General features: G+C 37.1%; 3 protein-coding genes across 3 annotated transcripts; 2 read left to right on the forward strand and 1 right to left on the reverse strand.

Annotated features, from left to right (window-relative positions):
* Nucleotides 1-1,844: 1,844 nt before the first annotated feature.
* LOC144440742 (beta-1,4 N-acetylgalactosaminyltransferase 1-like) lies at nt 1,845-15,478 on the reverse strand. The gene is made up of 2 exons (XM_078130123.1): nt 15,334-15,478; nt 1,845-3,019 (listed from the first exon to the last, which is right to left on the reverse strand). The coding sequence occupies exons 1-2, from the start codon at nt 15,476-15,478 to the stop codon at nt 1,845-1,847; spliced, it is 1,320 nt and encodes a 439-aa protein (XP_077986249.1).
* Nucleotides 15,479-21,399: 5,921 nt separating this feature from the next.
* On the forward strand, nt 21,400-23,273 carry LOC144441408 (microsomal glutathione S-transferase 1-like). Its single transcript, XM_078130978.1, has 3 exons — nt 21,400-21,605; nt 22,060-22,136; nt 22,517-23,273. Exons 1-3 carry the CDS (start codon nt 21,483-21,485, stop codon nt 22,764-22,766), a joined length of 450 nt encoding a protein of 149 aa, XP_077987104.1. The 5' UTR covers nt 21,400-21,482; the 3' UTR covers nt 22,767-23,273.
* Nucleotides 23,274-25,730: 2,457 nt separating this feature from the next.
* LOC144440743 (sulfotransferase 2A1-like) lies at nt 25,731-26,666 on the forward strand. The gene has a single exon (XM_078130124.1). It carries the CDS (start codon nt 25,731-25,733, stop codon nt 26,664-26,666), a length of 936 nt encoding a protein of 311 aa, XP_077986250.1.
* The last annotated feature ends 343 nt before the right edge of the window (nt 26,667-27,009 follow it).

Genomic DNA, 27,009 nt, shown 5'->3' on the forward strand with positions numbered 1-27,009 from the left:
CAAGATCATTCGAACATCCGGGTATTTCTTACTGTAGCCCCTGTTGCTAGTATTAGTATATGGCACTGCTATCCACGACCAAAATTTCGTCGTACGACCGGTCGTGTACGTAGCGTAGGCATTGAAAACAGTGGTTCATTTTGGGCCGGGAAAAGCAAAGACAGAGTCCCTGTGGCATCAAACATTCGAAACTTAACTTCATATAGATCGTCTGTCGATCCTAAATTCAGGGGAGACAGAAAAACTCGAAAAACTGATTTTAGATTGAGCATAAATTGGTAGAATCCTCCTTGACTCCTTTCTCGAATGACCGCAACCCGCCAAGCACCACTGCGGGTCGCCATTTTGAATAAGAAATCTCGCGCAAAGGATTGCAGGGGCAAAATTAATTCGGGACATACACATAATTAATTCAGGACATATAAACAAATTAATTCAGCATATACAAAAAATTAATTCGGAACATACATAAAATTAATTCTAGACTACATGAAATTAATTCCAGGAATACATAAATTTAATTCTAGACAACATAAAATTAATTCTAGACTACATAAAATTACTCGAAAACACATTTAATTAATTCAAGGAATACATAAAATCAATTGTAGACTACATAAAATTATTTACAGTATATAAAATTAATCAACTCACATTTAATGAATTCAAGGAATACATAATATTATTTGCAGCAACCATACAAACTAATTCAAGGAATACATGCAATTAATTCTAGACTACATAAAAATAAGTCCAGTACATAAAATTAATCAAAATACGTGTAATTAATTCAAGGAATACATGATATTAATTGCAGTTACTATAAAAATTGATTATAGTCCACATGAAATTAATTGAAAAAACATTTAATTAATTCAAGGAGTGCGTAATATTAATTGCAACCATTATAAAAATAAATTCTAGACGACATTAAACTAATTCTAACACATTGAAATAATTTGGGGAATATATAATATTAATTACAGCAGTAGTTTTATTATTTCTACATAATTGTGACCAGAACGGGCGGCCATAAACTCCCACGCATTGTTGATATACAAGTAGTACACCACTGCCTTCAATGGCGGCCACTGAAGTCATCGCTACCTTGGAAAGTTGGTCCGGACGTTGTGGAGGTCGACTTTTGTACGGTTGCTATAGCGCTGCATAGGAGCTTACAATTTACAATGGCGAGGTTTTAATTTGTCCATTGGCGGTATTGACAAGAGGTGGCAAACTAGTTTACTAAATACAGAAATACAATAAATTAATACATAAACTTGCTGGCGCTCACTGATAGACATGCTTATAAGCTACTCCACCTGCTTGATTACATGCACATGTACTGACATTTTGGGTCATTTACTAGCCCTTTGGTCTAAAATCGGGTCTGTTTTTTCGAGCTGAAGAGGCTACAACATGGAGTTCACGCTATATTATTTTCAATATTGCTAAGCGCGTGGTCATGGTTGCTAGGGCCAATCATGATATTAATTAAACAATTCTCAATCTAAACACCACTAAGATCATTCCCATTAAATTTCAACCCATTCTACTCAATTATTTTGGAATTCCAAATTTTTGACCAAAAGGACGAATTTTCATACCTAAATCACATATCACTGATGGGATCATCATGTCATGAACAATTCTGGAGTCTACATTTTTTACCAAAGATCATATTTTTCAAATCACCCAAATCAACACCCATCGGTGGTAAGATCAGTTTGTTTTGAACAATGTCCCAACTAGACACCCAAGGTAATCGGTCCAGTGGTATATGACTTTAAGTTGTTTACACACACACACACACACACACACACACATACTTCAGCTCAGTTGAGCTAATTTAAAAAATTAAAACATTGCAAATTGTTCTTGAATAGTGTGTGCAAATTGCATGAACTTCGGTTTTTGTTGAAATGTCTCCCAAGTTCCCGATATTTATTGTACTTTTTATTAGTAGCTTTCTTATGTAAAATGTTAACGTCTGTACATCCCATCATACGCAGTTTTCCCAATCCATCGATGTGGAATTCAATGTGTCCCACTCTGTTGTAAACTGGGTCAAAACCAACGCTCCTGGTTGTACTGGTTCGAGCCATGAAAAAATTATCTGTGCCATCAGCGTAGAAACATTCGGGAAACTCTTTTACAGCATGGTATTTCTTGTTATTCCTGAGAACCAAACAGTTGCCGTCATCATTTTCATAGTTATTAGTAACTTCAAGTGTACGACAACCTAAGCAATCGGTGTTCGTTCGGCGTTTACCGTTCGCGTCTCCAAACGTCCCACCGACAACATCGATTGTCAAGTTTGGATGTTTGAATTTTTCGAGGAAATTTTCAAGGTGAGTTCCTTTAGTGAACACAAAGTCGTCATCTACCCAAACAAAGTACTTGGTTCTTACCTGACTGAGTGCTAAATTTCTACCAGCAAACCATCCTTCTGCAAAAGGCATAATGTAATGCTTTACATTAGGAATGTTAATTTTTTCAGGAAACTCGGAATCGTCGGCGACAATGATGGTTATCTTTGGATAAAATTTATGTATGCTAGAAATTAGTGTTTTGACTGAACCATACCGTTCAAACGTTTTTGTGATAATAGTTACCAATGAGTTGATATCACCGGAAGGGCCTGGGTCGTACAACGTTGGTACTGCCGGTTTTTTTATGTTGACGTGAACAGCGATATCAAAATTTAACATTGTGATATAGATTATATCTCTTGTATTGATATCATAAACTGTGCTTTTATAGTTTAAATTTGCCAAAACTGTATTGAGAGCGTGTAGTCCATTCTTGTTAGCTGTGATAATCATTTCGGTAGAGTCATTTCCACTAACTCCCACACTCGTATTACCCTCGTGTTTGAATACAACTAACACTCCTTTCAATTTTTTACATGTTAGCACAATCCGAAGCTGTTGATCTTCAGGTAGGAAATCAGCGATAGCGACGTGTAATTGTAGACCATGTAGACGTGTTGACTTGAGTGGTTGAACGGTGACACCACCTGCAGGATATCGTAGTGGTTGGTGTAAAGGCTTCACACATCATCAACGGATCGCTGGATTGCCTATGCTGTCTATTCCACTCTGTCAATTCACGTTCTCGCCGTAGTTTTGCCGAAGAATTCAACTTGTCTGTAATCTTCGTGTTCGCACATTTGCATGGTGACTCAATCTGATCGTCTTCTTTTCCAACAGCAATATATTTAGACATCGGTGAAAAAATTCTCATGTGTGGGTTTCTTTCGAAATATGCTTGATTTGGTCGAGGTCCAGAGTGGCTGTTTTTCACAATTCTCCATTCCATGTCTTCAATGGTGCTATACCAAACCGTGACGACAAGGCCAATTATACCAAATAAAAGTAGAATAAGCCACGTTGTACGAAACGCTACAGTCCCCATGGCGTACAACCTAAACACCGAGAACTTCACAATTCCTATGCAAAGGTAGATACTATATCCAGGTATTATTTTTCATGTGTAAATTTTCACTTGAGAACACGACATTGCCGTAGAACTTAACAATTTTACCCTTGAGTGTCGATTTGTGTTGAAAAGGGGAGATGGTGACGCGTTTCACATGAATAGCGAGGTTCAACAATAGGCCTATACCACTATTATTAGACCAAGACCTATTCAATATTTGCACATACATTGGTGTCCTTACACTACAAACTTTGGACAGACGTTTGTACATACGACCTAAATACATGCACCTGAATTGGTAATGTACTACGTAAGTGGTTTAATACTACTAAACATTGCTGCTATTGTCTGTGTCGTTCAGATTCTAGATACGGCCATGTTCAAAGAAGGAAAGGTGGTGTGGTGGTTGGGGTTTTTGTTTGTGTTTTTTTTTGCCTTTTTCAAAACTGAAAACAGATCGCGACAAATCGACACGATTGGTGAATGCATGGGACGATTTTTCAGTCAACAAGACCTCCAAATTTAACATATATTTGTTTTCTCCACCTTGTTCGAGGAAAAGATCAAACATTGGAAAACCTGCGACAACATCATCAGAAAAGGGATGAGACACTTAGTTGAATTACGTACGATACATGGAAATAATTCAGTTGGGTGCGTATCGGTACACGGTCTCACGCCAGCTCACCGATCACAGTGTTCATCACGCTGTCTGGTTATGTTTGGTTAGGCCTACATTTGGTACAAATGACAATAGTTCATGTTCACAATACTTACCTGCAATTCTTTCTTTCCTTCAAAATGTTAGTGATCATATACAGTACAGTGACCATTTATAGAATCACAAAATGCTACATGTTTGAACATTTTGGGTGGTAATGTAGAAAAATCAGTGCCGAATGCTGGCTTTTTTGCCAAGTAGGGGTACAGCAAAACAATTTTTTTTTTGAAATTCCTCCAGCCTGTATTTTATGCAAGCTCCCCGGATCATTGCCCTAAGCTAGAATGAATAAAATGTATTAAATGTATTTTGTACAAGCATCCTGGATGACCGCCAGCCGACCCTAGAATGTATTTTGTGAACTCTTAGAATGTAAAAAATATATATACATGTATTTCACGCAAATTCCTGGACGCCCGCCCACCGAAACTAGAATGTACTTCGTGCAATCATAAAATGTAAAAATTTATTAAATGTAAAAATGTACTAAATCCATTTCACGCAAGCTCTCTTGAACATCGCCCGACCTCAGATTGTATTTCATGCAACCATAGAATGTAAAAAATATATTGAATGTATTTCATGTAATATTTGTAACTTCTGTAAAAAAAAATGTAAAACGTGTCAAGAGTAAAATGTAAACCAGATTGAAACTGAATGCCTCCCACAAGTGCAAAATCATAGGTTTTTGGGTCAACATACATTGTTGGAATACAAAATTGTAAACTATAGCTATTCTACATGACGTATCCCTTACTTGGAAAATTAATTATATGAAACTAAGCTTGTACAGTTAACATATTGCCTAATTATTTTTCAAAAAAACACTGATTATGCAGATTAACCATATATATATATATATATATATATATATATATATATATATATATATATATATATATATATTAAGTTATAACATCAAGTTTAAATAACACATGCACTTCTTTACCATCGACCATTAAAACAAATGTACAAGATTATCTCAAATTTGAAGTTTGTATTCTTAAGAAACAGCCTAAGTACCGACAATCATTAATTACGCAAATTAGTCATAAATTAAAAACTATACTAACAGGCTTTAGAGGATGTGCGCTTTGTCATGGTTGATGTATGTGCCAAATTATATGGAATTTTAAACATAGCATTCCAAAGATACAGCTTAATTACTGAAGATCATTAATTATTCAAACAACTCAATGGGGGGGGGGGGCTTAAGACAAATTGAGCATTCAAGGGGGGGGGGCTATGAAAGTTCTGATGGTCTAGAAGGGTGCTCCCGAAATATTATGCTCATGATTTGAACCAAATTAAACATCAGGAGCGGTCGTTTACTGAGTACATTTAAAGATTTCTCGATGCTTCGCCACAATACCTTCAAAGCCTATATTCAGCGAAGAGTTGGGTGACAGCCATGCGAATGTATTTGTGTATGTCTTCATCTGTCTGTGTGCATATCTCTAGACTCTTGTGTCTGTCTGACTCTCTCTCTCTCTCTCTCTCTCTCTCTCTCTCTCTCTCTCTCTCTCTCTCTCTCCATGTTTAAACATTCAAACTTCAGCAGCAGTCGTTTGCCTTGTACTTTGCAAATTTGTACACTTCATTTGCCTATTATACAGTTAATTATGAGGCAGTCAATAGCTAAGTGAATGTATGTGTGTGTGTCAAACTATCTCTGTACATAATAAGTTAAAGTGCAGATAATATAGCCATACTAGTACTGTTGTATAGTAATGTATTGAGCTGAGTAAAATTGGGGTATGATGACAAATTTAAAGTACTCTATGACTTGACCCTCCCCACTAGCTATCATGGATGATGCTGTTTCTGCCCAGAATCAAGATTGAAAGAGAAAACCCTGCTGGCTAAGTATCGCCAAGTATAGGTTACAGCCCAATGTGAGATCTTTTTCATAAAGCCCACATATATTTGTAAAGGATTCTCTCATTGTTCACGGTATGGACACTGGTTCATTTCCACTGTTAGTTTACATAGTACCATATACTCTACATCTCTGGCAAGTGGAGCAGGGAGGAGGGGGGTTACACATTAAAATATGTGTAGCCGGGAGGGACTACAAAAATTCTTGGGTTCATTTCGGGGGAGGGGGGCATGAATTATTTTGAGTGCGCAAAGTGGGGGGGGGGACTGCGAAAACAATTTTGACTAAACTAATTTCACCCCAGTCCCCCCCCCCCCCGCCCTCGCCGTAAATTCTGACCCGAGCCGTATTGCAGCTACCTACTCACAAAGTACTGGTATCATCAAGTACTTCTTTATTCTCTGGTAATTCTAAGGGTCTATTTGTCGTTGGGTCAGCGAGCTTTCATCATTCAAATTTTGTAGCTTACGCCCAAACAAAAGGTCAAAGAGTAGCCCCGTTGAAACATCCATTGTATATGTAGTCGACCAACCTTCAAGGGCTGACAAACAATCTCAACTTCATGACGCACTCTATGCTGACATTGCTGCTACCTTGAGGTGTTGAGGATTCTGTAGCTGCTACTACATCAGCTGTTGATACAGGTAATGAATCTGACTTGGATCATGTGATTCAGAATTTAGAGAAACAAAAACAATGGGGGAGGAGAAGACTGATCTCTTGGAGATTGCAAATAATGTGAATGATTCATTCACCCATATTATCTACAATCTATGTATCTAGAGCTGTATTTGTATTGAATGAATACAATACATTCAGTGAATAACAGATCCGATGAGAGAATGAATGTTCATGACCTCTGGGTCAGTTACAAACTTTAGAAAAAAATTCTACTCACCGTCAGGGGCAAATTCCAAATAATAATATTTTCATGAAATAAAGAGTTGATAAAACAATTCAATATTCTCTCTTTTATTAGCTACGCTGTCAGCGAAAGCTGACAGCGTAGCTTTAGGTATAGGTGGGTATTGAGGTATAGAGAGTAGAGTGAATCATAGGTGTCCGTCAAACTTTTATATTTTCACTATTTTCTCTGAAAGTAACAGCCAGAATACTTCGATATTTGGTGTGCATGTTCCCTGGGGGGAGGCTATTCAGATTTGTTCATGCCAAGTTGATCTGTGCCATTTTCAATTTCATTTTTCCAAAAATGACATTTTCATCAACTCCTCATAAAGTTCAAGTCAGATTGCTTTGATATCTGATGTGTTGATGTACAGGGGGTAGCTTACTTAGATTTGTTAATTTCAAGTCAGCACGTCTTCTCTTCTATTTTTTATGATTTTTTTTTTGAAATTTGAAAAAAAAATGAATATGTTAATGAGCGTAATGACCGACGCCATATTGGAAATCAGTCCGCGAGACTTTAGGTAAAGTGCAACTTTTCAAAAGACACTATTGACGTCAAACAAGCAATGTAATATGTGCTATAGTCTTAATTCTACGCATTGTGCGCCCAAATGACAAATATTAGTTCGAAAAAGGTTTGTAAACTTCAAATCCAATTCACACACCACCCCTCCTACAGAATGGTTCATTCCAGTATATGATCTTTGTGAGAAGTCTTCCATGCCTGAACTGAAGTGTTTTTGACAGAGTCAGTCGTCAATAAAAACGATAATACTCTTTCTAAAATTACCACATTTTGAAAGGGAAAGTACTTTGTAGTTCATTTATGGAGTTTTGTTTTTGTACGATCAATATTGGTGGCAAAATTACAGCGTCAAAATTGCCGATGTGGTAATAATGCACGACAATCCCAAGTACCCGGATGCACGAGGGACTAACCCAGAAGCAAGTCGTTGTCAGCCATACGTTACAGTGCAGTGGTAACATCGTCCGAGAAATCGCTGCGTTCAGTGTCATTATTCACAGAATTGTTGTTTTCGAGTGAAACCCCGTCTTGAATTATATAACTCTAACAAATGAAGACATGTCAAGTTATATTTTGAAAGTTGTATCGCTAGTTTGAGACGATTTTCTCACGTACTATCGGGGCTTACTTGGACTTGGACCTTACTCCAGTTCATCGGGAAGTTTAGCCAGCCCGATAATTCTTTCTGGTTTAGTTTACAACACTTTTGATCGCGCAGATTTTGTTGTTGTGATGAAAAGAAATTTAAAAAAAGATCACTTCAACCATTTCGTTGTGTTTTCTTTATGAAAGGTAATCGAACATGAACGAGTGTTACCATTGTAACCAGGAGGGTCTATGCTGTAACGTATGGCAAGGGTTCGACATACACGCTGGTCCGCTATCCCGCGAGTCTAGTAACTTTCTGTAAGGACCATGTACCAGTAAAGGTTACTAAATAAAATGCCCATTGTAGGTAGTCCGACGGGATAGTGACTTTTCGATAGGTATATCAGGGAGCTCAGAATTCAAACCACCGGCTATATGATGAATTCACGGTCATAGTAAAATTCATTTGATTTTTAATTTGCTATTTTGACCAACTCCGGTTGTCTATTCGCGATAAAATTACGATTAGTTTGGAAACGGGGTAGATTTTCTATGATTCCGTGTCATAAAAGCATGTGTTGTGTAGTTTTCGAAAAGCACACCCGGTGGGAAAGTCGCCCAACAGACGATCTCGCGCCATTGCTGTACTACGTGGCACTTTATTCTGGCGGAATGTCTCTTGAAAACGGGAATAGCGAACGATGAGCCAATCAAGTGAGACCTTTCAAATGTAGCTAATATTATAGCCAATAAAATTAGTTGTACGATGATATGTGTATAATAAGTCCTCTACACTGTAACAAGTAAATAGTAAAGTTGAAATCTTTGTCGCATGAATTCGTATTTATGTACGGATGCGTAGTCTTTCTGAACAGTAATTCTTAGATCAGTTAGTATTTAAACTACGTTTCTGAGTTAATTATTCGGTAGGTTATTGACGAGCTCCCTTTGTAAAAACGCTGTACAAATTGGATGTCGGCGTTCGCCCGGCCACGTTCAACGGAACTAGTGAAGCTCAATCATAACAATGGTGGCTGTCAAAATCGAAGACGCAATTTGACTGTGTTGTTATTTCAGTGAGTTTATTCAGCAAGAAAACAACGTGTTCTATGTTTTTGTACTTCCTACATGATGTGATGATCGGTTTTTTTACCGGTACAACTTACAGCCTACAATGAAACTGCTAACTTACTTAGTAACACGATTCCGTGTTCCGTGTTCCGTGTTCATGTTTTGGTATTCAGTTTGAAAAATTAAAATCCTGAACTTTATTTTGCGAACGGTTTTGTCATTTCTTAGTAATTATAGGGCCGACTGTATCACGTTTAACGTTTATGTCAACCCGGAAGTACATAGACACGAAAATAGACGAAGTGACTTGTACATGTAATTAGTAACAAAATTGCTGTAACTGCTGGTAACCTTCAAATTTATTTATTTTTATGTTGTAAATACATTCTAATATGCACTAAGGACAACACTATAAAGACTTGCTCTATGGGAAGGTAATTTTTTGTCTTTTTAAAAATGCAATAGTTAGATCAATGTGTACCAGAAATGTTATGTAGTATGTTAAGCTAGAAATAAGACCACATAACATCTTATTACTCCCCCCCCCCCAATTAAGACAAACTACTCACAGAAAGCAACAAAAAAAAAGAGAAGAAGCTCCAAAACATAAAAAAGAGAATAAAATTACAGTAAGGAGTTGATGATGCACAAACAACTACAACGAAATAGACAGTTCAATTACAACAGTGTTTGAAATAAATATGGGGTTTGGAAAAGTGAATTAGAAGTAGAGCAAAAACGAAGAGAGATGAAGAGCCTAAGTGAACAAGCGAAAGCACTTAAAGATAGGACCACCAATTTTTTTGCAGGACTACTACGTTATCAATATTACTAGTCCTGTGGGATAGTGACTTTTACTCCAGTGTCGAACCCTGTTGGCTGAGAATGACTCTCTTTCGGGTACTTGGGGATTGTCGCCGTACGGAAACTAAGATGGCGATTAATACATTTCTTCCCTATATATATATCTACTACAACTAGTACAAGTTGAATGTTGTTGACTTGGTAAATTTGTTAGAAAATTGAAATTGAAATTGCCTCAAAATTATTTTAGATCCCTAGTTTATTTCATTCATCATTAAAATTTTCCAGGGTTAAAGCTGTAAGACACTGGAATTATTTATAGCCAACCTCAAAATCCTCTTTTTTTCTTTTTTTTTCTTGTGTGCATTTCCCAGTCATTTTTTTCGCTGAGATTTTGTGCAATTTTTCATAACAGTAGATTTTTGTTATAAAATGGTGACTATGGTATAAAAGTACAATACATTACCAACTTCTGTGTAAAATGTGTTTTATAGTGAGACATCATATGAAACCACTAACCACTTTATTGCATCGCTAAAACAAAACTGCATAGTAAAGAGCTGAAGAACTGAACCACTTCTACATGTCACCAAAATAAAAAATAAAATAAAAAAAAACAGCGGAGCTATTCTGACCGATAGGTCGCTTGTTTAGTGCATCAAAAGATATGTTGTATCCTATTAAAGTTCAAAATCATGTGTTCTGTATGACGATGTAGATACAGGTCATGGGTGTGAACTCCCGGAGTGTGAACTGCAAATGGTCCAGCAGTTTTCCGTAAGGACCAGCAGCTTTTGCTACCTGTCGGTCCTTATGACAGGTAGTCATTTTATCCGACTTTCACACTGATTCGTATTCGTATTCTTATGTTTATATTTATATTAGTTGTAAATGTAATCTTGTGTAATCTGGAAAGTTTAACGTATAGGTGACTGAAAAATACCACAAATAAATAACTTTAAGCTATAACATAAACAACCGTTTTGAAAATCACCAGGTGTACCGAGTACAATTTCAGGTCTGCAATTGGCGATGATGTATAAGTGTTGTAGTAGTGATGTTGCAAGTTCCTGTTTTATCCCATGGTTGACAATAAAGGTCTTATAGTTACTATAGGACAGATACATTTTTTAATATCGCATTGGTCTGGTCTGAACTCTAGGTCTATTGTGCGACAATGTACACAGTAATGGGTAGCTCAATGACACACGTTTCCTGTACTCAAATCTTGACGAGAGTTCTTGAGAATTTACAGAGAATTTACAGTGTTGCATTGACAAAGAATATTTGACCGTTATAACTAGTTGCTAGTAGTGATATCGATAGAGCTATCGTATTTTAATTTTCTAGCACAACTGAACTACAATGTAGGTCCAGTAGTGCTATATGCATCGAGCGGTGTCAGTCAGTCTGTTTGTCTGTCTGTCTGTGTGTGTGTGTGTGTGTGTGTGTGTGTGTGTGTGGACGACTTAAACTCAAAAACTGCCACTTCGATTGCCTTGGTATTAGGTGGGGACATTACTTGTGGGATCTAGTTGAGAAATTGTTCAAATGAAAATGATCGCATCACAGGTGTGTGATATGGGTAAAAAAAATGGGATTTTTGGTTAAAAAAACAAAACCCTTAAACTCAGAAACTACTGTACAGATTGGTTCAACATTCTTAAGGGGTGTAAAGTAAGATTTGTTCATGACATGATGATTCCCTTAGTAATATCCAAATTAGGTCAAAAGATTTAGCCTAATTACTGAAATTCATTAATTATGCACATTATTCAGGAAAGCTTTAAGCTAAATCAAGAAACCTTATAGGACATATGCACCTTATTATGGTTAACATATGCACCAAATTATATTGAATTTGAAATATGCGTTCCAAAGATATAGCCTAATTACTCAAAACCAGTAATTACGCAAATAACTAATGATCATTGGATATTTACCAAAATCTAATCAGTTCTTTGCATTTGCATATTGATGATGCGTAGCAAATGTCATTATAATTGAGCCAGTCGTTTTTAAGCAAATGACACAGACAGACAGACAGACAGACAGACAGACAGACAGACACAGACGGACATACACACATACACAGACACAAAGAAAGACATTGCCATTTAAATACCTCCAATTATGGGAAGTAAAAATAAATGGCATAAATTAAGCTATTCAAACTTGAATATGTCTTCTTTGTAGATATTTTCACGGACCAATATTTCAATATTTTTTTGTTTCGGCAATTTCTTCACCTTGCCTAAAATACATTAAATTCTACTAGACATATAGTTTCAACCGTGGCTCTAATCATTGCTTTTTGCACATGTGGTTCTGATAACCCAATCGTATTTAAAAAAACAAAAACATTTTAAAACAAAAAGATAAACAAAACTTTCTTTGTTTTCTTAACCTTCATGCATATCTGTTTTCTTTCCCCAGCGATGTATGTATATAGTATGTATATAGAAGGGGTATTCTCACCAATTTTTTATTTTTTTTATTTTTTATTTTTTATTTTATTTTTTTTTTTTTGGGGGGGGGCGAGGGAATATCATCTCTTTCTTGTATCTATTGATAGAACTTGAGCTTTAGAAACTAGTGACCTCATTTACTTATAAATAGAAATGCGTAATGTAAACACATTTCTTAACGTGAGAGTTTTTATAAAAAAGGTAAGAAGTAGTACACGTCTTATCCAGACTTCACACACAAACACACACACATGACACAAGTCATAGTGTAGGGGGAGCGTTGCCCGAGTAATGTGTGCACGGCCACGCAAAACTTTATTGAACAGTACAAGGCTGATTGAAAAAGCCTTGAAACGAAATTGTTTGCCGGCGCAAAAGATTGTACATGACCGAAAGTAAATTTGCCGAAAAGGCATACGGAATCTACAAGGCTGAAAACGTCCAGAGAGCACAGAGCCGCCCAGGAAAAAAACTGAAATAAAAACCTGTACCAAAAAGCAATGCTACATGTGCTGAAAAAAAGTTGGGCATCTTTTTACAGAAAGGTGACGTTTGGGGAACGAAAATAAAAAGCTGATCTAGAACTTCGGCTCGGACATGCAAAACGAAATAAATTATTTCGAAAAATTGAAAGTGGATATGCACAACGTACTGGTGGCAATGCTAGACTGGTGAATACCATCACACTTTCACTTTAATACCACTACGTTGCACAGAACACCTGTGCAAAGCTGGCCTCCTATTGGCCAGTAGTTACGTCATGCCAAGACAATAATTTCCCGCTTTACTTCGAACCGCGGGAAATTTAATGTCTTATCCAGACTTCACACACACACACACACACACACACACACACACACACACACACACAAGTCATAGTGTAGGGGGAAGCGTTGCCCGAGTAATAGACTAACTAAAGAACGGGTAAAAGGTGTAATAAACGACTTAACGAACACAATAACTCAAAAACAAGATGACCTGGATTGATTGCAATATCATTACAATTCAGATTACTTGCTGCGATGAATATATAACAACTGATGGAAACATAATCAAGGCAAAAGAAGGTCACGAAAGACAAATTAACCAGTACAAAAATCATACTTGGCGCAAAGTTCGGAAAACATGTACTGTTGGCAGTGTCAAATACCCTAATACCAGGGGAGAGTCTCATTGCAGTCCGTCTATTAAAGTAAAGCTAGTGGAGGTGATATTAACGGTGATTTCGGAAGTTTCAGGGTACTGTGATATCATCGTCGCTTCTGGATACTAATAGACGCAACGGTAGATTTCTGTAAGTTAAAAGAGTTCAGCTTCCACAACAAGTCCTCCCGTACTTTGCGTACAATTTCGTCCAATTTCGAACCTGCAAGCAAAAAACACAGAGTCTCGTAAGACGACGACCGCAAATTCTGGGAAAACGTCCGCAAGAATGCCCCTAACAACATGACATTACACCTACTGAACGGGTTAGCGAATACATATAATATGTAAATAATCCAAAAGTGTGACAAATAAAGTCTATTAGAATCCCGTCGCAAGTATAAAAATAAGGACTTTCCGCCAAAATCACGAACCCCATCGAAAGTGTGAAAGAGACAGATCCTACTGTAAATGTAGATTTTCTGTTTATACCTCGGTCTCTTTACAAGTAATAAAGCACATTAGTGTATACATAGTTCTGTCTACCGTTCTTGTCTTTCAAGAACCCCTAACTCCAGATCTTTCCTGCAATGGAAAATCTACCAGCGCATGTTGTAAATGCTCCGATGTTAATAAAAGTCGTTGAATTCAAGGAATAGCAAACCCTGGAAGACTGTACAATTTCTCTACAGCTATTATGCTGATTCCCACTTTCAACTCTGATACACTGGAAAGTGCGCATTGGAATAAGGCATTAGAAATTTCGTTGGTATATATTGTACAGGTCGTTGATTCCAGAAGAACTTGGGTTGAGAATGAGTTACCATCTCGATCAGGAAAGTAAACTGGCGTTTCATATAGCTTGATCTGTTAAGTCATTCTAGGCTCGTGTGTTCTCTGTAAGAGAGTGATACTTGTGTGAAGGAAGGAGGAATCATGACAAAATTAGAATTTTTTCAAGTCCCCCCCCCCCTTTATAACCCAAAAAAATTCAGACCCCCCCCTCCACATGGTCAGAAATTTTCAACCCCCCCCACAGACACATTTATTTTTATAACATATATATAGCCACACACATACATGTACACACGTGTACACACACACATACATACATACATATACCTAAATACATACATACATACATACATACATACATACATACATACGTGCGTACATACATACGTACGTACGTACATATATTGAAGCTGAACACAGGGTAATTAATGTTAGTTGTTTTTTATACAGGTACTTGTGTATATACATGTTTTGCACCCTTTTTTGTTAAAAAGCCTGTCAAATTTTGACATGATTTCACTAATGTTTTTAGGCTGAACAGTGCTGAATTATTTTTTTAAAGCCATACTCCTACCCTGTTAACAAATTTACATGAATACTTTCCAATATTATTTTCGCATAATGTTTTTAAAATTAATGGATCTAGAGATAATTAGACTACTGTACAGTCTTTTGCAAACAGCATATACAAATTTGCATTCAAAATAAAAAAATACATGTAAACTTTTAAAATAGGGCAACACTGTCCTTTAAGCCAAACACTGACAGTCTTGTGTGTATTCCAAGCAAATAAATACACACCATGGTAGCTATGATGCAGATCCATGGAAATAGCAGGTAAAATGGTGGCCATTGTATATAATGTTTCAGTTTGCAACAATTCTTTTGTAATTGACTGTCTCTTTGTACAACTTTTCATCAATTATTCTGGTCTTCACTGGTGTTGCTCTCCGGCCTGATCTTGTATACATATAAATTTCACTCTCACTGACTTCAGGTGACCCAAACTCCCTTTCCACTATATCTGAGTCAGCTGAATCATTGTCACTGTCAGAGCTGGTTGAAGAATCACTTATGTTATGTTGGTGGTAGAGGTGGGATCTAATAGCTTCTATCTCGTCAGCTTTTATCATTCCTGGTGTTATGGGAATGTTTTGTTTTGCTAAATATTTACAAAGTTCTTTCACTTTTAGTTTGACAATAGCTCCACTCCTTACCAAGTTACCCCAGTCGTAACTTTCATATGGCTTCTCAGTTTGCTGTTTTCTTTATAGGATAGGAGAAAGTTTCACTCAATAGTACTACTAAATGAGCTCTGCATCTCTAGACATTTTAGATGAGCCTAATTTGCAAAGACTGTTAGTCCGTGTGGTTATTAGCCCTATGAAGGGTCTCAACAACAATCTCATTTGTAACTATGTATTTGTATTAGTATCAAACCTGTTGATCCACCACCACCAACCAAATATCAGTGACAGCCTGACAGGCTATTTATACTCATTTCACATTTATCAAAATGTGCCTTCAGATGCAGAGCTTGATGTCCTTTGCTCAATACTTTCAATAATCAATCAGGTACAAATGGATAACAAATAGTTAAGGGATGGTGCAAATTTAACTTTTAAACGATTAAACTATTTAATTTTTACAAAATTTGTTTAAGCAATAACCCCCACCGAAGGCGGGTATACACGAGATTTGGGTACAATTCGCGACATATAGCACGAGCCGAATGGCAAGTGCTATATGGAGCAAATTGTACCAAATTCGATTGTATACCCGCCTTCGGCGGGGGTTATTGCTATTATATTATATCAAAATATGTGTCTATTTCTTCTCAATGTGATTCTGTGGTTATTTATATGCCTGAAAAGGCGAATTCGCACATACAGAAAAAGGTCGTCCGTAATAGATCGTCGGGAACGAGCATATTTTGATGAGTGGATACGTTCATGTCGCCCCCCCCCCCACACACACACACACTGCATGAACACAAACCATACACTGCATTGCATTGCATTGATAAATTACTTTATTTACATCATATAATGCATAACAAAAACGCGTTGAAAACTAGCAACAAAGATTTGGCAAGAGGTCAAAGAAAGTAACAATTTTGTTTGGATATTTACATAAGAACAATACAATCTTGTACACTGCTAAAAATAGATGTCTCGGCGTTGAATCAGTTGAATCGGAGAAAGCCAAATGGCAGTATATTTTGGTCAAATAACATCATCGACTGGTAGGCATCATAGGACTGTACAGTAGTCGAGACAGTAAATCAGATAGAGACGCGACGTTACACAGTCTACTTTAATTTAATGGTTAACAAATTGAACATTGACTGAACCTGAAAATGTAGTTTTGAAATAATCCTGACGCACTTGACTGATGGTTAAAAGTTAAATTGGTGTTGCTTGATTCAACGAGAGCACGACGCTGAGACGGCTCGTTGTATGGGAGAACTTGTACCTTATCAGCCATGGCCAGTGATGTTGAAGCCACTGATCGATCGTTGCTTTCGATCAGTGGAATTATTTGGACTACTGTAACCCAAACTATTGGACAGGATACCTGACATACCTTTACTCTGAGGAAGTGTTAACTTATTGGTATAGGAACGAACACTGGCTTAATTTTTGTGAGTACTATTCATATGCTAGTTTAGGGGCCCATTTTACCATTGCCAGCCGTAGTAAAATGGGATTTTACCACATTTATTATCCAACCAGAATGGCACATAGTAGCATGATATAATATAATTATATCTATACATTTTTTATTTACCAGTTTACATTCATTTTACAAATATAAATTGTAAGAAATGTCACAAGTACTTACTGCCTGAAATCATAAAGGATTTTATATACATGTTTTTTGGAAGAGTTTTATTTATCATTGTTATTTATTTATATATTTATTTATGTAGTTCAAGATAGTTCAAAACGTTTATTTAAAAGATTAAAATTCACTTCAGGACAGTTCAACATGCCACCAGCTGATGTCGAGTATGATAAATAGTGCAATGCTTTGAAATTGTCCATAGACCATGTCATACTCATTTTGCAGTGATGTTGGGCTATCTATACTGTGTAGTCTCTTCCTGTGCTCATTTTACAGTTGGTTTAATAGTTGTGATCAATAATGGGCGAGATAAGCAACTCAACACACACTTAAGTTATTAAAAAGACATTGGGTATCTCAAAATGTGTTCTCATCATTATTATATGTGAAAAATATTTTTAGGGTCCCTCCCCCCCAAAAAAAATAAAAACACCAAAAATTTTCAAGTCCCCTCCTCCACCATCCTCCAAATTTTTAAGTCCCCCCCCTCAATTCCTCCACCCTCCCCCCTCCCATTATTTGTGAATGCAGCCTTATTGCAGTAGATAGATAGCGCTGGGATCAGACATGGCAGAGCCAAGTCCTTCCCTGGCTAACGCTATCTCCAGAATGTCTCAAAAATACACAAACTAACAACATATAAACTTATTCAGCTCTTTTGTTCTAATTACATTATAACCCCAGACAAGTAATAAGTAGTCTGTGATACAACATAAATTAGCATCACTTATACGCATGCGGGCAATCTAGATAATACCAACACATAGTGTGTCGAGTCATAATAGTTGACGTCAGTCACTGCACTCGAAATAGACATTGTCGACAAAACGTTTACCCGCTGAAGTGGAATGTGCAGGGTCTTGACACTGTTCTGCCTAACTAAAGGCTTGTCTGAAGCCATATATTCATTTCTCTAGGTGTTTGGCAACATGTATATAAACAGTGTCATGTCACAACCCAAACACTCTGTTACAAATTCATGACATTGTTCGATTACGGCTTGTTCCAAGAGGTAAAAATAAAATACCGCCAATAGCATTGTAGCACAACTGTACAGTTTTTAGAAATGTTTATCGATATATGCTAGTCCATGCTAACAATAAGTGTTCATTTGCTGTCCAGTTGCCTATCCAACCATAATTGCTAGCTTTGCGATCGCGATCATTTGGCTGTTGCTAAGGGCGTGGTCTTGTTGCTAGGCACATTTGCATACATTTTTTGAATGTTTGTTCAATTGTCTGTTAATCCCTGTTGTTATCTTTGTGAAATACACGACCGTTTGGCTGTTGCTGTGGGCGTAGTCATGGTTGCTAGGATATTTGCACACATTTTTTGAGTGTTTACTCATTTGCCTACGTACCAGTCGATGATGTTATTTGACCAAAATATACTGCCATTTGGCTGTTGCCAAGGGCGTGGTCATGGTTGCTATGGCCAATTATGTGTGTACCTATTTAGTGAAGCATAAAAACACTACTCAAGATTAATTTGATACACCCTGAATTATTCTTATATACTCCAAGTTGTTCACACACACACACACACACACACTTACACACACACATATGTATACATACATACATACATACATACATACATACATACGTACATACATACATACATACATACATACATACATACATACATTTTAGCACTGTGGAAACAGGTTCAGTGTGTAATTACCACCAAGGATACATATATATATATATATATATATATATATATATATATATATATATATATATATATATATATATATATATATATATATATATATATATATATATATATATATATATGGTAATATACTAGCATAGGACCTGTAATTTATGTGATTAAAAAGTGACCTTTTGGTGAAAAATGTAAGTACAAACACGTCTGGCCAGATTAATTTAGATAGGTGTTTTATTTCTTTCCTTGACACTATTCTTGAGTTTCACTCTCAGACTCACTAGAGTCTGAAGATGTGAGGCAAGACTTGTCTTTCTTTCTATCTAAAACCAGTCCTCAGCATCATCAAATGCATCTATATGTACTAAATATTGTAAAGCATTTAGACGTCTGCGTGGTGTTAAGTGTTTTTTCATCAGTGACTTTGCACTAACTTTGGTAGTTGCCTTCAATTAAATTCAAGATTATGAATAAAGGGATTGTATTGCAAAGGCTATTCATCATTGACACTGCACTTCAAGCTTAATGTGAATGGTTTAGAAAACTGTGAGTAATGCTCATCTGATCACTGTACAGTGTATTGAATACAATTCTGAATTTGCTGTCCCCATCATGAAGTCACAAATGCCTGACACTATAGGTTTAAATATGTATGGTTTTGGAACTGAAAGCATATTGATTACATCTAAGTATTCCACAACATTCTGAATTTCTTTGCACTTTCATGAAGTCACAAATGTCTTACATTTACATGTATATTGGTAATGCATTTGGTGTAGGAAAGTGAAAGCTATATTTGTCAGACCTCAGTGTGCATAAAATCCTTAGTTTGCTAGCACTTCATGACATCACAAATGTCTGACATTAGATAGTTATTGTGTTATGAGTATAAATACATGTAGATATTTGAATACACTATAGGTGATGTGATGTCCTTAGATACTCCCCACAAATGTCCCCACTACAGTTTTTCACAAATCACGCATGTGAATGTGTGTTTACTCTGTGTCTGTGTTTCTGTGTATGTATCAGTGAATGACAGTTAAAACCACCACATCAAATGCCTTGGTATTAAGTGATGACTACTTATGGTGTCTAGTTGGGAAATAAACAAGATTATACCACATGTGTATGATTACATGTATGGTCAAAATGTTTTATTTTGTTTTGTTTTCTAAAAAACTTCCTCTACAACTACTAAGTTGTTTGGGCTGAAATAGTAACATAATAGTAGTACCAAAAGAAATATTACAGTTGTGCTACAGTAACAAAAAAAATTGTACTCTTTTTAGTTATTGTAGGGGGCAGGATATTGTGCACTTTTTTTTTTGGGGGGGGGGGCATGAAACTTTTATACTTTTGAAAGGGGAGGGGCTGTGAAGGGGGGCTGTGAAATTTTGGTCACAGTGGATGGGGGACCAGGAAAAAAACCAAGTCAGAGATAATTTCTCCACAGCCCCCCCCCCCCCCCCCGCCGTAAATTCTGTCCGGTTCCTTATATTTAGTTAATTGGCAGTAAAAAGACGGTGAGTAACTGTGAATGTATGTTATAAAAAAATAATCTTTGTAGCGTAAGAAAACGATGGCTAAAAATGGATTTCTATAATTGTTTAGTTATTATAAACTAAACTTTTCTTTTCAGAACAATTAGTCTCGTTTAACATTAAGATGACTGAGAAGAAATGCGTTGTTTGGTTCAAACCATCAATGGACGTCGACGTACTGCAGTTGGTTCATTACGTAATACGTAACTACGTTTCTCTATTACATACTAGTTTGCACACATGCACCGAAATTTATATTTTTGTCAACCAAACTTAAGCTTATAGTAAGGTACCCCGTAATGAAAAACTATTTCAAGTAGCCTTTCGACATCCCGTGTGTCTGTGTATGTATGTATGTATGTATGTGTGTATGTATGTATGTATGTATGCATGCGTGCGTGCGTGTTGTACATAAAATTGTCAAACTAGTGTAGGGTTCAAGTAATTTGTTACGTTTATCTTAGCAATGGAACAAAGGAAAACCTGAATAACTGATAAAGTTATTCTGGAATCGGTAAACATCTAATATAAACCTTACTGTGAGGGCCAATAGACACCGCAACCCCTCTTCCACCTCCGCCACCACCACCACCACCACCACCACCACCACCACCATCATCATCATCATCATCATCCCATCTCTGCGTGTACAGTCCCTTTATAATACTCATATATGTACATGTGGTGTTGTATCGAGATGGAAGCAAAAGACATCGGTATGTATTTATTTTGTCAATAATACAAATTACAAATAGACCTATATGTCTATCAGCATTTTTAAAAAAACTTTTAATTAGTTTAAATATAGATCTCAATAAAGACATGTCTAAAACAATGACAATTTATGCATGTGATCTTGAATTAACGGCCTTCACCCTTATTTCGATTCAGTGTAATTTGTGCCTAGCGACTATCTTCAGCTGAGTCATGCGCACTCAAAATAGGCCAATGATAGTTCGCTCGGTGACCCCGTACGTTCGTGTAAACGATAGCATTGATTGCATTAAAAAAAACCGCGCGTCTCTTTGGTGTAAGTGAGCATTTCGGTAGTGCAAACTGCAGAGATATCATCAAAATGTCGGGTATATTCAACTTCGAGAACGATGTTTTCAGGTCGTATCTGGCCTGTAGTACTGTTGCTGTGTTAAAGATGATGGCCTTTGCGCCGCTGACAGCTTACTATCGGAAGAGAGACAAGGTATGTACCCAGGGTTTGTACGCTTTAGCAGATCCCGACTATAGCACTACAGTCGTTTGATATGGGTCACGGTCATATCATACAAATACACTAGCCGTGCTTTGGGTGTTGGAACTATGTTCAAGCATTTATATCTATATCAAGTGGGAGGACAATACTTGCAATATCAAGAACTGATTCGCCACACAGTAGTTGCAAACTGGTAGAAACGTTCATTTTAAGTCCTGAGTGGAAAGATTAGGGTCGACACGCCTATTAGATAGATATGCAAAATAAATACAAAGGCTGGTAGTACAGTATAATAGACCTTTAGATTTGTCTGTTGGGGACGTGTTATTGAAATTCAAAGGAAAGCAAAGGCTGTCTGCAACCGCTCGCCATTCTGTAGTTGGCACTGATAAGACATGATTTGACGTGTCATTCTTATTAATGATCATCTCAAAACACTTTACAGGCGTTTGCTAACCCTGAGGATGCAAAAAGACACAAAGCCGAGATGAAGACAAGTCAACAGGTAGAACGAGTAAGAAGGTAAATACATATCATTTGTTTTTATAAAATTCACTATTTGTCTAAAAATGGCCGAAAAAAGACAACATAAATAATTGAAACGATTCTTCATACTTTATCTTGAGTTCAAAGTTCAAAGTTCATCGTTTACCCAATTCTGACGGACAATGGAGTACAAAACTAAAAATGACCCATGCAGCGTTGTTATCGTTATTTCTATCTTGCACCGGCGTAGTAGAGAGAGGCTCAAGAGAGGTCACTGAACGTTTGCCATGCAGACCTGGTTTGATTGTTTTAACTATGCAAGACACTAGGTGTAAATCGCGCCCTCTTGACAGTACCAATGAATGACCTTGTTTTATCCTTGATGTACGGTTTCGTCTCTCATTTTACCTCCGCAGATGTCACAGAAATGACCTGGAGAACATTCCAGCATTCCTTGCACTGGGTGCAATGTACTTGGCCATCAACCCAGACCCAACCATTGCAGTTTGGCATTTCCGTATATTCGCTGCCTCTCGTATATTTTATACTGTGGGCTACCTATCAGCCATTTCCCCAATTCGTGGCATCAATTTCGTACTTGGCACTATCGTGAATTGGTCCATGGCTGGTCAAATTCTTTATTCTGTTTGTACATACGCTAAATAGAGAACAATAAAAACAAAGTAAACGCTTGTAATGCATTCTGGCACTACATTTTGCAAAGAAAGAAAGAAACGCCATTTATTTCTTTGGATTTTCCAGTAGAATAAATGATTTATGTATGTTGAAGCGGCCGGGAGATGGGAGCTTTTGTATCCTTGGTAAGGACTCAATTTTAATACAGATGGTATTTCTTAACCATGTAAATGACTAATTGTAAAGAGCGTATGTGTCAAAATCAGTCACTGTTACAGTAGAATGTCATGACGTCGCAAGTGTATTTCTTGGCAATATGAAAAATGTATGCACGTAGTTGTGTCAACTTGACCTGCTCAAAGGTCACATGTATTTCATGTTAGAAATTTGAGTGAGCTGAATCCGAAAGGGACCAAATGAAATAGTTCGTTATTTTGTACAGCAATGTTTTGTATTTAGTGCAATCACAATTAGCATCATAAACGTTCTGTAACATTCTTATAAAGTTGAAAATATATAAATCAGTTTATAATAACAGTGACACCCCTTTTATGGTTTTTTGTGTTTCTCTCTATATGCGAGTCGTGTTAATAAACTGAGTTTATACAAGTTGAGGCGTATTTTTTTCTGCATATTAAAATGAAATGTTGCACTGAAACATTAAGCATCACTTGTTAATGATGGAACTCAAACCCGGTATACAAAATATTATGCATAATCGATGTATAGGCTCAGTGAGAGTGTAATAAAATTCAGGTTTTATGTATGTATTTTTTTGTCGAGGTAATATAAGTCTATAAACTCAGCCTTTGCCACTTTAGTGACACATTGTACTGAAAATCGTTTAACCAATTTCACGAAACTAAACGACCAAACCGTTACGGCACTGAATCCGCGATTTCGACTAGAATTTCAATCTATGTACATTGTCTGCCACCAGATGGCGTAGTACGAGATTGGCACTATGTGACGTTTAGTAGTTGAGCTGACTTATTTTCTTCGTGGCTTGACCTCTCACACGTACAGTCATTTCACGTGAATGTCAATCGGTCATCTAGAACCAGTCTGGAAGTTTCATACATATCTTCTGACGAAAATAAAAGTATACTGATAAACGCATCACATTGAAAATGAAGTTTAACGCCGAATGGAAAGGGATATTTTGTTCGGAAGTATAGTAATATTATTTGTGTACGCTTATCATCAGGCTGTTGTCGCCATGTGGCGATATTTCACCAGTTGGCCTTGGTAGTATTTTAGATGGAAAATGATACCTTGTATCAAGATTTGTTTATTAAGAGTGACCAATTGGGGTGGCACGTCCCCGGTCACCTTTTTGTTGTGGTGTATCCCTCCACCCGCGCCCCTGTACAACAGTACTTTAATAGTACCTAGTGTTCTGTCGAAAATGTCTACTTGCGAGGTGATACATGTACACCCTCCTCCCACGCCAAGTGCACTATTTCCAAAGTAAATTAAGGCACATATTTAGTATTTGGTCTATAATATTTAAGACAAATTGCCTGCTAATTAAATGGGGTGATCTCCTGTTTGTGACCAACTGTTACAGTAATTGATATTATTTCTAGCCGTATTTGTTGCAATTAGAGTATGGATAGTGAACAAAGCACTGATGTTTCAACTGTTCATTAGTTTTGTGTTTATCAAATAAAGCAATTTGTCACCCTCAAAATAAAAGAAGAAAATGCTGTGATTAATATTGTGTATCTTGTCTACATCTGATTTGTATTGACAGGAGCCATCACAAAATTGTTAGTAAGAATACATTGTACAAAGCGTGGTGTTTGGTTCTGTACATTTTGTTACATTTCATACTGCAGTGTATAATACCACAAACAGGTATATTTACTATTGAGGAGTGACAGACAGACATAGACTCTAGCCGAGACTAAAATATACCGTATGTCGGTGTCTTATCTACACTATCTGGAGGTTAAGGTGTAACCTTACTTCCAATGTCACAATACTAATGGACTCACGGTCAACGCCATAAAATCGCCAATGTTAAGTATACTGCGGAAATTACCAGCGCGTGTTCTCTACTGCAGTAGCTGTCACTTTAACGCCAAGCCAAAACAAATGTTATGTGCCAGCTCATGCTTTCTGGTGGGCGTTTATTATGCCCTTTGAGCACTTTCGTAATTTATGCAGGTATACCAGTAAGGGAGCCATCATTATTTACGACCGGAGGGGGGTCGGAGGAATTGGGGGGGGGGGTCACTCAAAAACTGGGAAGTGAAAGGGGGGTTACCCAAAAATTAGGGAGTGAAGGGGGGGGCTACTCAAAATTGTACATGTTAAAATAGCACCAGAAACATTCTCATAGTCCTTGAAATTCAAAAATCTCCGTACCCACCCCCACTTGGCTCCCTCAAACTTTGATTAAACTAATACCACCTAATTTCCAATTTTACCCATGGTACTACTTTGGGAATAAGCTGCATTCATTGTTACCCCTTCCTCTTGAAATATGCTAAATCCATAACGTTATTAGGAAATTCAAATTCAAAATAAAAAGTTTGATATTGTATGTATGTATGTATGTATGTATGTATGTATGTATGTATGTATGTATGTATGTAAGTATGTATGTATACGTATGTATGTATACATATGTATGTACGTATGTATGCATGTGTATACATGTGTGAGTGTGTGTGCATGTGGTGTTTCAATGGAACACTCAACCTCAATGTGTAGCGTACCTTAACAGTTAATGAGTTATGATGATGGTAAAATGGTGAGGGGGGTGGTTATGAAAAAAAACATTTGTGTGAAGGAGGGGGGTTACGAAAAAAATTCAAGCCAGGTAGGGGGGGTCACTCAAATTTTGGGGATTTTCGAAGCAATTCCTCCGACCGACCTCCCCCCCCCCCGGTCGTAAATAATGACGGCTCCCTAAACAATCGAACGCTGAAATAATTATAAGTATTAACAAATATTCAACTGCTAGGTAGCCTACCAAAACCATCCATGGCGTCGTCAAGTCCAAAGAATTCCCTGCCGTCACAGCTCTACACGTATGAAGGCTTTAATTTCAGCGATAGATTCCAGCCACTGGATTTCTTAAAGCAACATCGTGCAAATCAACTCAGTGTACGTGATGATGACGTGTTTGTGGTGAGTTTCCCTAAGTCTGGCACGTCGTGGGTATTGCACGCACTGGTAACTATGTACGACGATTGGGGATTGCTCGATTTAAGCGATCGTAGAATTGCCCCTCTACTTGATTACTATTATCGAGCTCTCGACAGTCCAGGTGTCTTAGGTGAAGCCACCAAAAAATTCCTTGCATCAGGCTCTGACATCCCATCACCACGACTTTTCAAGACTCATCTACCGCCATGTTTGTTTCCAGTTGATTGGACAAAGAAGAAATGCAAGGTCATTTATATAGCGAGAAACCCAAAGGACGTTTGTGTGTCCTCATATAAGTTCTTTGGGGCGTTCTTTCACCGTTTGAAGGGTTCAATGGGAGAAACAAAGCCATCATGGGATGAGTATGTGAGAGATTTCACAAATGGTGACGTGTTCAACGGACCATGGATCAAACACGTGATAGAATGGAGGAAATTCGGAATCGAGAACAACGTCCTGCATATCACCTACGAAGACATGAAGATAGACTTGAAATCCGTCCTTGAAAAGATTGCTAAGTTCATCGGCCGACCACTGTCACCCGGGCAACTTGATCACGTAGTGTCAGCATGCAGTATTGAAGAGATGAGAAAACACGCAATGAAAGAGTTAGATTTTGATGATGAAGTTTACAACTTTGAAGAGAATCCTTTCTTTCGTAAAGGAGAGGTTGGAAATTGGAAAGAACATTTCTCAGTGGCACAGAGTGAATTATTGGACGAAAAAATTGGAAAGGTTTTGAAAGACAAAGGTATTATTTTTGGGAGATGAATAACATGTCAAGTACTGCATCACTGTATTTGATACAGTATAAAAGCACTGAATAGCTAATGTGTATCTATTATGAATGTTTTTTTATCTTGATATTAATATCTACCCAGGTTGTGATTAAACTGGATTGACATCACTTAGATAGTTTTAGCTAAGGTCAATTTAGTCCCGCATATTGCCAGCTTTGAATTGAGATTCAATTTTGTCTTTGTCAAGTTTCTTGTATTTTTGTGGATTATCTTTGCGAAGTTTATTCTCGATAGGCTTGAGCCAACGGATATTGATTAATAAGCGATCATTTTTTCAGTCAGAATGTATTTCAGAGATTTTTGTATCCACGCTT

This window comes from Glandiceps talaboti, chromosome 10 (assembly GCF_964340395.1).
Source record: "Glandiceps talaboti chromosome 10, keGlaTala1.1, whole genome shotgun sequence".
Lineage (NCBI taxonomy): Eukaryota > Metazoa > Hemichordata > Enteropneusta > Spengelidae > Glandiceps > Glandiceps talaboti.

What these genes read in the sequence shown, in the direction of transcription:
- LOC144440742 (XM_078130123.1), bottom strand. Translation starts at nt 15,478, where the DNA reads ATGATAAAAGCTGACGAGATAGAAGCTATTAGATCCCACCTCTACCAC. An exon ending in GTTTGGGTCACCTGAAGTCA is followed by an intron (nt 3,020 to 15,333) that starts GTGAGAGTGAAA and finishes GATATCCTGCAG; the next exon opens with GTGGTGTCACCGTTCAACCA.
- LOC144441408 (XM_078130978.1), top strand. Translation starts at nt 21,483, where the DNA reads ATGTCGGGTATATTCAACTTCGAGAACGATGTTTTCAGGTCGTATCTG. An exon ending in ACTATCGGAAGAGAGACAAG is followed by an intron (nt 21,606 to 22,059) that starts GTATGTACCCAG and finishes AACACTTTACAG; the next exon opens with GCGTTTGCTAACCCTGAGGA. An exon ending in CAGGTAGAACGAGTAAGAAG is followed by an intron (nt 22,137 to 22,516) that starts GTAAATACATAT and finishes TTACCTCCGCAG; the next exon opens with ATGTCACAGAAATGACCTGG.
- LOC144440743 (XM_078130124.1), top strand. Translation starts at nt 25,731, where the DNA reads ATGGCGTCGTCAAGTCCAAAGAATTCCCTGCCGTCACAGCTCTACACG.